Source organism: Theropithecus gelada, chromosome 19, assembly GCF_003255815.1.
Source record: "Theropithecus gelada isolate Dixy chromosome 19, Tgel_1.0, whole genome shotgun sequence".
Taxonomy (NCBI): Eukaryota; Metazoa; Chordata; class Mammalia; order Primates; family Cercopithecidae; genus Theropithecus; species Theropithecus gelada.
In genome coordinates, this window is record NC_037687.1 from 34,405,777 (window position 1) to 34,417,239 (window position 11,463).

General features: G+C 45.2%; 1 protein-coding gene across 1 annotated transcript; it reads right to left on the minus strand.

Moving 5' to 3' along the window:
• Nucleotides 1-1,483: 1,483 nt before the first annotated feature.
• LOC112613423 (zinc finger protein 550-like) lies at nucleotides 1,484-5,295 on the minus strand. Its single transcript, XM_025368913.1, has 2 exons — nucleotides 5,092-5,295; nucleotides 1,484-1,853 (listed from the first exon to the last, which is right to left on the minus strand). The coding sequence occupies exons 1-2, from the start codon at nucleotides 5,116-5,118 to the stop codon at nucleotides 1,593-1,595; spliced, it is 288 nt and encodes a 95-aa protein (XP_025224698.1). The 5' UTR covers nucleotides 5,119-5,295; the 3' UTR covers nucleotides 1,484-1,592.
• Between the last annotated feature and the right edge of the window lie 6,168 nt (nucleotides 5,296-11,463).

An 11,463-nucleotide genomic window follows, 5' to 3' on the forward strand; every position in this document is an offset into this window, starting at 1 on the left:
AGGTGAAGCCAGTTTGATCTGGTTTTCTGTTATATGCAGCCAAATGCTTTCCACTAGATGTGGTGAGTAAAAGACAGGAGGATTCTGTATGGAAAACCAATGACTGAGGTACAAGGACCCACAGAAATAACAACTGGCAGATTCTGAACCATAGCCCAGGATTCCTTCAGACATGTCACAGTAAGGTCCACCAATGTGTGCTATGTGCCTGGCTTTGAGTTCTGGGACAGGGCTGTGGGAAAGGTGAATCAGACGATCCTTTGGCTCTCCCAAGAGCTGAGCTCCCTGTCACTTTTCACACACTGGTTCCTCCACCTGGAACACCGTTCCCCTCCTCTACCTCCTTCCATCCAGCTAACTCCTACTCAGCTTTCAGGTCTCAGCTCCGCTGTCACTTCCTGAGATGCCCTCTTTGGAATACCCACAATAGGTTATGATGTTCTGCTTATTTATTCCTAAATTCCCCTCATTTTTCTTTCTTATTTCAGCTGTCATCTATGGATTGATGTCTGCCTTCCCAAATGAACTCAGAGTGTGCCATCATTTCTAATAACTTCTTTATCCTGACCCATTTTTGTTAAATATTGTATTCTAAAAGGGAACCTTGTTTTGCTGTGGTAAATGAGAAAGTCAATTTCACTTCCTACAAATAGAAGTCTGCAATCACAACAAAATCAGAACAATGCCACTAAGTCCCAGCACGCCCACGTACCTTTCTCAGGGCTGAGTTGGAGGCTGTCCCCTCTGTTAAAAAAAGAAATGAACTGCACTGGGGCAGTGAAAGGAAAATGAAAGACTCAGCGCTGATCTGAGACTTTATTTTTTTATTTTATTTTTTTTTGAGATGGAGTCTTGCTCAGTCACCCAGGCGGGGGTGCAATGGTGTGATGTCGGCTCTCTGCAACCTCTGCCTCCCGGGTTCAAGCGATTCTCCTGCCTCAAACTCCAGAGCAGCTGGGATTACAGGCGCGTACCACCGCCTGTAATTTTTTTATTTTTGTATTTTTAGTAGAGACGGGGTTTTACCATCTTGGCCAGGTTGGTATCGAACTCCTGACCTCGTGATCCACCTGCCTCGGCCTCCCAAAGTGCTGGGATTATAGGCGAGAGCCACCACACCCAGCCAATCTGAGACTTTTATGACAATTAGCATGCTGGACAAAGAAAGTAAAAGGAATGGCTTTATCAGGGTATCAACCCATGCCATTTGAGGACATTCCTGCGTACCCTCTAAAAACACCTTCTGGATCAACACAGCATGGGTATCCAGCATCAGAAAACAACCAATGGCCATGCAGGCATCCAGATGACTTTTTACAGATTGTATTGCTTAGGAAGATATCCGAGGGGCACTGAGGACAAATGTCTTCTGGGGGGCTGCCTGACTCACCCCCTTCTCTAAGAACAGCCCAACCCCCATGGCCTCTGCTTAACAGGGCTGTGGCCACAGCTGACCCCACCAGGATGCCCAATCAGTTTCCTTCTTATGCAATCTGGATTAAGGACCTCAGAATGGGCTGAGCACTGGAGTGAGGGTTTGTGTTAAAAGGACATTTTCTACCCCAACAATCTCTGATGCAGACAAAGGGAGACTAGTCAGGAAGAGGTGGGACCAGAAAATTGCAGGGTCTGTGAAGAGAAAGGTGGGCAGTTCCAGTGACCTTGTTGCCTGACCAAGAATCAAGAAGATTAGGGTCGTCCTCAGGGATGAGAGGTGAGCCATTACCTAGTGAAACCAGGAGCCCACAGGTCTCCAGCATCACCTCTCGGTACAGGGTCCTTTGGGTCAGGTCCAGCTGTCTCCACTCCTCCTGCGTAAAGGTCACAGCCACATCCTTGAAGGTCACCAACATCTGGAAAGTTCAACAGAAGTAATGCTATTGGCCTTGTGTTGTCGGATAGGATCAGAACCTGTCACTCAGTCTCTAGTCAATGTGCAGAGAGATCCAGGTCTGAATCAACTAGGTCTCCTTAGGGCTGACTTCCGTGCAGGACTCAAAGGGGAGGCAGATACTGCCTTTTGACATAACACAATTGTGCCTGAGAGAAATGCCTTCTATGGGAAGCTGTTGAAGATGACGCAAACAATGGCAATCCCATGAGGACTATGGGAAGCAGACAGGAAGTGCTCTGGCATATTAAAAGAATGGAGGAAAATGACTGATACTAATCCAGCCATGGTAAGAGCAACAGCAGCAGCTAAGTGTGGCGGAAAGAAAGCTAGATCAGACTGTTGCTGTGTCTATGCAGAAAAAGGAAGACATACAAAATTCCATTTTGATCTATACTAAGAAAAATTATTCTGCCTTGAGATGCTGTTAATCTGTAACCCTAGCCCCAACCCTGTGCTTGCAGAAACATGTGCTGTATTGATTCAAGGTTTAAGGGATTTAGGGCTGTGCAGGATGTGCTTTGTTAAAAATGTGTTTGCAGGCAGTATGCTTGGTAAAAGTCATCACCATTCTCCAGTCTCAAGTACCCAGGAACACAATGCACTGCAGAAGGCTGCAGGGACCTCTGCCCAAGAAAGCCTGGGTATTGTCCAAGGTCTCCCCTCACTGAGACAGCCTGAGATATGGCCTCAGAAGAAGGGAAAGACCTGACTGTCCCCGAACCCGACACTCATAAAGGGTCTGTGCTGAGGAGGAATGAAAGAGGAAGGCCTCTTTGCAGATGAGATAAGAGGAAGACATCTGTCTCCTGCCTGTCTCTGGGAATGGAATGTCTCTTGGTGTAAAACCTGATAGTACATTCTATTTACTGAGATAGAAGACCGCCTTATGGCTGGAGGTGAGACATGCTGGCGGCAATACTGCTCTTTACTACACTGAGATGTTTGTGTAAAGTCAAACGTAAATCTGGCCTATGTGCACATCCAGACACAGCACCTTTCCTTAAACTTATTTATAACACAGAGTCCTTTACTCACATGTTTTCCTGCTGACCCTCTCCCCACCATTACCCTATAGTCCTGCCACATCCCCCTCACCGAGATGATAGAGACAGTGATCAATAAATACTGAGGGAACTCAGAGACTGGTGCCAGTGTGGGTCCTCCGTATGCTGAGCGCCGGTCCCCTGGGCCCACTTTTCTTTCTCTATACTTTGTGTCTTATTTCTTTTCTCAGTCTCTTGTCTCCACCTTGCGAGAAATACCCACAGGTGTGGAGGTGCAGACCCCCTTCACTAAGTCCTCTGGTCCTCACTGTGTCCCTGTCAAGCTAAACCTTCCTTAGCTGTGGTAAAGCAAATAAATCTGACACTTGCCAGCTATGTGACCATGATGATGTCACATGATCTCCCTAAGGATCGATTTCTGAATCAACACAATAATTATTCCCATCTCAGCAGGCAGCTCTAAGAACTAAACAGAAAATGTTTACTTAGGCAATCAGTGGTGTGCCTAGCACATGTAAGTGCCTGATGTGTTTGGGAACTTTATTAATCCCTGACAGGCCCAGAGGTAAATGTCGTTATCACTTCCATTTCACAGCCAGCAACCAAAGGCTAAGGGAGCTTTAGAAGTCACACACAGCTTCATGTTTAAAAAGCAAAAGCAGCATTTGAGCACCACTAAAACACCTCACCAAGCTGCCAGAGGGCAGGCAGGTGGGAGTGAGGGGTGCTTTTAGCTAGAGCCAGCACTGCCAGGATGGGTGTGGAGGGGCAGCCCTGCAGAGACCTGAGAACAATGTCCTAGCCAAAGGGAAGTGCAAGGGCAAAGGCTGAAGAATGGCAAAGAACTTGGCAAGCTCAGGACTCCCTGGATGAATGCAGTGAGAAAGGGGAGAATGGAAGAGAAGGAAGATATGGTCAAAAGGGCAGACCAAGCAGAGCCTTGCAGACCATGCTGGCAGGAGGAGGTGGATTTACTGGAAATGTGATGGGAGTCCCTGAAAGAGGCCTATTCAATCAACAACCATTTATTAAGTACAATATATGTACTTAAGCCTGGCTGTTCTGAGTCTTGGGAGCAGGAAGCAATAGGCACTCACATTCCAGGGTTGGAAACAGATCGTAAACAGGCAACTAAATAAATGAGTAAGGCAGTATCAGATGGCCTTAAAGATTCCGATGACAAGAAAACAGAGCAAGGAGACCAAAGAGATTTGGTCAGCTTTAAACAGTGCAACAGATGAGGCCTCTTTAAGCAGTGGACACCAGAGGGAGTCGGAAATAAAGCGAGGGAGGGAGATGTGGATGAGAAATCAACAACTATGACAGGAGCTGACAGTAATCTGGGCTATCATGAAAGTAATCAGGGTGACTGCTAGAGAGTAACCCTGGGCCTCATGTGTTATCCCCAAAGGGACACCACATCCTACATACCATCACCTCTGAACATTTTAATGGACTCGTTTTTCACCTGTAACTAAATGTCTTAAACAGGAAAATATACTGTTAGTTGCAACCCAGCGTCACTTGCCCCAAACTGAAAGACAAATTCCTCAGCCTGCCCTACCACCTTTTCTGCCCTGGCATAGCAGCAACTGCAAAAACGCTCCTCCCACCTCCTTCAGCCGCTGCCCTTCGTTTTGTAGAGACAGGAGGCCAAGGAGGCCAGAGGGTCAGACTCCTGCTGGGGTTGAGTCTCTAAACCTAGCACACACCCAGGGAGCATCTCCGGAAACAACATCCTGAGCGACGTCCCCGGACCGTGCTGTGCACCGCAACGGACGCACACACATCACCCAGGGAGCCGTTCAAGCTTCCTCAACCCAGGGGGGAAAAGAGTAAATATTTCTACTTTCCGCGTGCAAAAAGGAAGGACGAGGACAGTAACGGGACTTGTTCAAGGTCGCAGGCCCGGGAAAGGACACGGCTGGAAGTCACAAGGAGGACCGCGGTCGCTCCTCTTACCTGTGAGGTGTTCCGGGTCCCTAAAAGCCCTATTGCACACCCCAACGCCGCACCCCAGAAACGGGGACGCTCCCCACCCACCCGGACTCGGGGCCGCTCGACCCCGTTCTAGGCCTCTGAGAAGCAACGGCAGGGACTGCACTGCGGAGGACCCCGAAACGCCGTCCTCCCGCTCGTCGGGCCTGGCACGCTGAGGTCGGCTGGCCGCGGGAGCCGAGCCCATCTGCTCACCTGCGCTGCGTCCTTCGCCTCTGCCATCCGACCGTTGGCAGGACGAGGCCGCGTGGGGCAGCTCCCACGGACTCAACACCCTACCCCGGGTCCTACAACGGAGCGGAAGTGAGCCCCAGTCGCCCCATCATCCTTCCCAGCACAGTTCCGAGAGTGAGGACCAACGCGCCACCCCACAAACGTCCACGCCAGCGAGGCCAGAAGTCCCGCCCCTGTGTCGCGGCCGCCTGTCACGCCTGTTCCTGTGCCGACGATGGTCCGGCGCACGCGTCGTCCCACTACCTTCTGGGTAATGTAGTCTTGTCCGGTGACGGGCCAGGCTTGGCTCTTTTTCCATTTTTATGATGCACACCATGATTGTGTATATCTCAGATGATCTTAGTGGAGCAAGTGTACACACTGCATTGTACATTTTTAAAACTTCCTATTGTTCGGATGCCTCAGCGTCCCTACAAGCAGGCTGTGAGCACTCACCCAGGCACCCAGGTGAACGAGTTTGATAAAGGGGGCCCAGCCCCGAGGTTCCCTGCTTGCCTCCTTTGAGTGACCCAGTGACATTGCCATGTACCAGTAAAATCTTACGCCTGGTTACTGCGTCCTCCTCCACCCTGACCCCAGGCACTGTCCCTGGGACTGGCGTCGATCTGGATCCCCCGTTCCTGCGTGGAGCCACTCCCGGGACGTGCTCATGGGGTTCCCTCTGTGGGACGTCTGCGTCTTCTGGGAGGATTGGTGTTGCCCAGGGCTCGGGAAGGTCTCCAGGGGCCGTGAGACCCCCCACTTCCGGAGCCCAGCTTCTTGACACCATTGCGAGAAAGAATTCAGGGATGGGTCAAAATGAAGCTAACGGTGAAAAGCTTTTATTGAGAAGGAAAAGTACACATTTCTGAGAAGAGTGTACTTTTCCCAAGAGAAGAGGGAAGTGCGGACGAACGAGGGAGAGCGAGCGGGTCATGCACAATGGAGTTTGGGTTTCTAATTTTATGGGCTCTTCTAGTTAGGGGGTGGAATAATCATGAGGTTTTTCTAGGAAAAGATAGAAATTTCTTAGAATTGGGGTGGCAACCATTTTTATACTAAATGTGGGCATGCTTGGCCTGGCACTGGTGGATGTGTGATTTAATGTGGCGATGAGCGTATAATTAGGTCTGGGGTAGGAAATGGGTCAAATCTAGCGTCATGGGGAAGCGTAGCCCCCATCCTGTTTGTTAAGGTCTCATCAGCCCAGTCCCCTTGTTGGAGTAGCTAGTTTTAATAGCTTGATGTTTTCCTCCTTCTCCTGTGACCACACAGCATTCCTATTTTGTGAGTGTTTCTTTAATTAGAGAGTGGAATAATTATTACGTATTCTGGAAAAGGAGAGAAATTCACGGATGCACCTGGTTACTGCCCCCTTTCTCTCTTATTTGATTTTACCCAGAAGAGTCATGGACGTGTCATCCCCACTGGGATTTTGGCCATTCTCTCTCTTATTTTGGGTTTTCTGTTATCCTGTGGTTTATTTGCCTAGTTCTTGTTTTTATTTGTTGTTTGAATTTTTCCATCATCCTGCAACCACCCAGTGCTATTCCTATATCACTGTGAGTATAAACATCCTTTAACCTTATAGGCTTCTTGAAGTATAATTCCCAAGACCATGTTGCAGTGGTCCTTAAAGAACAAATAAGGCAGAGAGAAACAAACATGTTCCAAATTTTGTTCACAGAAGTAAACCTTACTCTATTGTTAAAGGCTGTAGCTAGCTCAAAAGAGGTTTCCTTGACTCTGAAAAACAAAACAAGGATCAGCAATGTTCCAAGAGAAAGTAAAAAATATTATTTCAGTTTTTCTATTAGTTCAGCCTATTCTGTTAACTGTTGTTCTGCTTGATATTTATAAACATTTTAGCTTTTCATGAGTCCTGTATGTTTTTCAGTTATCAGAAACCTGCATTTAAGAATACGTGTTAAAGTCCTACATCTGATTATGAACCATATTTTGAAGAGGATTAAAACAAGATAACAATTGTCTGTAAATTACAAAATGTCCAGAGTGGTTAGTCAAAAACATGATTGACCAAAAAATTTGGTTATCTCTGTGGTTTACAATAACTTAACATAACAACCTTAATTGTGGTTGATAGCATATACTTTGACATTAGAATTTTCAAAATCCCTTGCAATTTTGGAACGCATATTAACAGTATTTGCTGAAATATAACCTGAAGAAGATTAGACATCATTTTGGCAATCCCATGTAACTAAACATGTCAAATAATCCTGCTTACCTCTTTTCTGGATGCCCCCGGGGGCCCTCTGTAGCATCCAAAAGCTAGGTGTCAGGAAAGACAATTGATTTGTGGAAGTCTGTTAAATATGTTAACAGGCTTAAAATATTTGATGTTATGTAATAGAATTCCAGATTACTATGTTATTTATTTTGCCAAAATGATGACTCAAAAATTTGAAAAAGCAAAAACCTTTCATTAGCTGTTACTATTACATGAAAATTGTGTTCAAGAGAGAGAAAGCCAAATTTCACCCTTACATTGGTGTACTATTAATGTCAACCACAATTTTTAATGAAACCTTATAGGCAATTCTATCCAATCTTAACCAATTTGACAATGAGGTGAGATTTTCACAAACCTTTTATAACCCTTTACAAATTTTGGTAAAGTAGATTCGTGCATTAAGAATTACTTCTTGTGCTTTTATATCAATGCTCAATTTACAGAAAATCATATAATGCCCTTTTGAATTTTGTCAATATGTTCACACACAGTTTCCTTTGCAAGATTAATTCTTGCAATTTTGCCCCAATTTGCTTAAACCTTCAGCTGTATTTTATCTACTTTAAGAAATTCTTTATCCCTAGGCAAAATGTACATTGCCATGCCTTCTTATAATTTTTTATAAAAAACACATTTTGCTGTTTTTACACACCTTGCATGTAAATCTATTTCAGTAGTCTCAATTACAGGTCATAATGGTAACTCTTAGCAATTTTTTTTTTAAGACAGAGTCTTGCTCTGTCACCCAGGCTGGAGTGCAGTAGCACAATCTCAGTTCACTGCAACCTCCACTTCCCAGATTCAAGCGATTATCCTGCCTCAGCCTCCCAAGTAGCTGGGACTACAGGCACGTGCCACCACACCAGGCTAATTTTTTGTATTTTCAGTAAAGATGGGGTTTCACCACATTAGCCAGGATGGTCTCAATCTCCTGACCCCGTGATCCATCTGCCTCAGCTTCCCAAAGTGCTAGGATTACAGGCGTGAGCCACCACACCTGGCCCTACCTCTTAGCAATTTTTAACTTTAATGTAAAACCTGGTAAGTTGTTTTAATTATGTGCTAGGTGCAGATAAAGTTTAACTCCTTCCAGAATAAGTTAGGTGCGTGGTTACTTCCATATGTTCCCAGACTTTACCCATTGTGAAGCAGGCAAGTTGAACAGTTCTTAAAGGCCAAAGGAGCAGTACAATCTTAAAACATTTAGCAAACCTAGTATCTGACTTGCATAATTTAGACCACATATTTACATCCTGAATACATTTGTGTTTTACCAATAATCCCTAAGACTGTTTTAGTTTTAAAGATTAAAGTCACATGAACTAAGAGGAGTTACAGTTTTTACTATTCTTTCAAAAAATATTTGATCGGCCAGGTGCGGTGGCTTACACCTGTAATCCCAGCACTTTGGGAGGCTGAGGCGGGTGGATCACGAGGTCAGGAGATTGAGACCATCTTGGCCAATATGATGAACTCCCGTCTCTACTAAAATGCAAAAAATTAGCCAGGCATGATGGTGTGTGCCTATAATCCCAGCTACTTGGGAGGCTGAGGCAGGGCAATCACTTAAACCTGGGAGGCAGAGGTTGCAGTGAGCCAAGATCACACTACTGGACTCCAGCCTGGTGACAGAGTAAGACCCTGTCTCAACAACAACAAAAAATTGATCTAAGTGCTTATAAACCAATCAATTAGAGCTCTTTTTTATAGACATCACACAACACATATATGACTACACAGACAGACAGAAGAAGATCCAGAAGATCAGGGTGGAGCCCTTTAAGAGTAAGGCTATGAAAGCATATAGTTTCTGGGGCCTAATAAACAGGCATAGCTTGAAGGCAAAAACAGATTTTGAGAGAGATTTATCCATCTCTAATTATTGGGGTTCCATGAGGAAAACAGAGATTTCCCCCAAACTGAATCTGTGGCACCTTGTCTGTTTTCTCAAGTAGTCCAAGGCCATCAGAAGTCATCCTTGAGCCTTTCATGCATGCATGAAGATTGGCAAGACAGAGTGGAGAAAAGTAATTCAGTTGACTGAGATACAAAACTTTTCCAGAAAAAACAAGATCTAAGAAGAGAAAAACATAAAGGCGTTTCAAGTACGTCTATAACTTGGGTATCCACTTTTAATTAAGCTGAGTGCTCTTTCAGAAAATTCTTCTTCATTAATTAAAACTTTACAGATAATATAAACAGTGATCCTTATCATTTTTTTTTTTACTGGTGTGCATCACTCTCTGTTGACAATCATGTTCAGCTTCTCCAGTTTACTTTTGGAGAACGTGGCTGGGTTCAGGCAACGACAGGTTTTTACTGGACTGTAAATCCCTTTAACAACAAAGCCTGATATTTGAGGAGGCGATTGTCTGTTAGCCAGAGAGTTACCTTAGAGGATAGCAGTCCTGCTATATTATGTGGGGTCTAAACAGTTATTTTCTGGCTGTGCTTGGTGGCTTACACCTGTAATCCCAGCACTTTGGGAGGCTGAGGCAGGTGGATCACAAGGTCAAGAGATCAAGACTATTCTGGCAAACATGGTGAAACCCCATCTCTACTAAAAATACGAAAATTAGCTGGGCATGGTGGTGCATGCCTATAGTCCCAGCTACTCAGGAGGCTGAGGTAGAAGAATCACTTGAATCCAGGAGGCACAAGTTGCAGTGAGCCGAGATCATGCCACTGCACTCTAGCCTGGTGACAGAGCAAGACTCCGTCTCAAAAAAACCAAAAAACAAAAAACAAACAAAAAAACCAGTTATTTCCCATGATTAACTTGGTGGCCTCTGGCACAAGCAAAGCCACCACTGCAACTTCTTGGAGGCAGGCTGGCCATCCTTTAACCACCAAGTCAAGTTCCTTGCTTAGGTAACCCACTGGCTTTTGAGTAGGACATCGAGCCTTAGTTAAAATTGCCTGGGCCGGTTCCTTTTTTTCTGATACATAAATATTAAATGCCTTCCCTCTGAGAAGACTGAGGGCTGGTGTTTTAAGTAATGCTAGTTTTTGCTGAGACCAGCTCAGTCAGGGAGACCCTAACCCAGCGGCACTAGAGGAATTAAAGGCACACACACATAAATATAGAGGTGTGAAGTGGGAAATCAGGGGTCTCACAGCCTTCAGAGCTGAGAGCCCCAAACAGAGATTTACGCACATATTTATTAACAGTAAACCAATCATTAGCATTGTTTCTATAGATATTAAATTAACTAAAAGTATCCCTTATGGGAAACGAAGGAATGGGCTGAATTAAAGGAATAGGTTGGGCTAGTTAACTGCAGCAGGAACATGCTGTTAAGGCATAAATCGCTCATGCTATTGTTTGTGGCTTAAGAATGCCTTTAAGCAGTTTTCCACCCTGGGTGGGCCAGGTGTTCCTTGCCCTCATTCCTGTAAACCCACAACCTTCAAGCTTGGGTGTTAGGGCCATTATGAATGTGTCACAGTGCTGCAGAGATTTTGTTTATGGCCAGTTTTGTGGCCAGTTTATGGCCGGATTTGGGGGGGCTTGCTCCCAACATGTTTTAGCTGGTTAAAGGCTTTTGAGTTTTAAGTTTCCAAGTTAGGGAGTGAGTGTTAGCTGCTTGAGTTTCTTTTATGAGGTGGTATAAAGAGCGAGGCATTTCACCATATCCAGGTATCCACAGTCTGCAAAATTCAGTAATGCCTAAGAATCCCCTTAACTGTTAAAGGAAATTGACTTAATGCTTTCCTTACCTGGTGCTCTCATCCCTTCTGATAAGACTAGACCTAGGTACTTTACTGAAGTCTGACAGAGCTGAGCTTTAGATTTTGAGGTCCTATATTCCATTTCTGCTAAGAAATTGAGGAGAGCCTCAGTGCCTTCCTGTTACTTCCTTGGTTGGAGCACAGAGGAGGGTGTTATTTACATGCTTCAAAGTTTCAACGTGAGGGTGAGAAAAATTAGAACAACATTTGGACAGGGCCTGTTTCAGCAACTTCCTTCTGATATCAGGGGGTGCCTGAGTAATAAATGTGCTCTTCATTGAATTGGGAGACAGGGAGGTGTGTTTCACGAAGGCCTCTCTCAGCCTTTCCATAATGGCTGAGGGATTTTCATCTGGTTTTGATTTAAC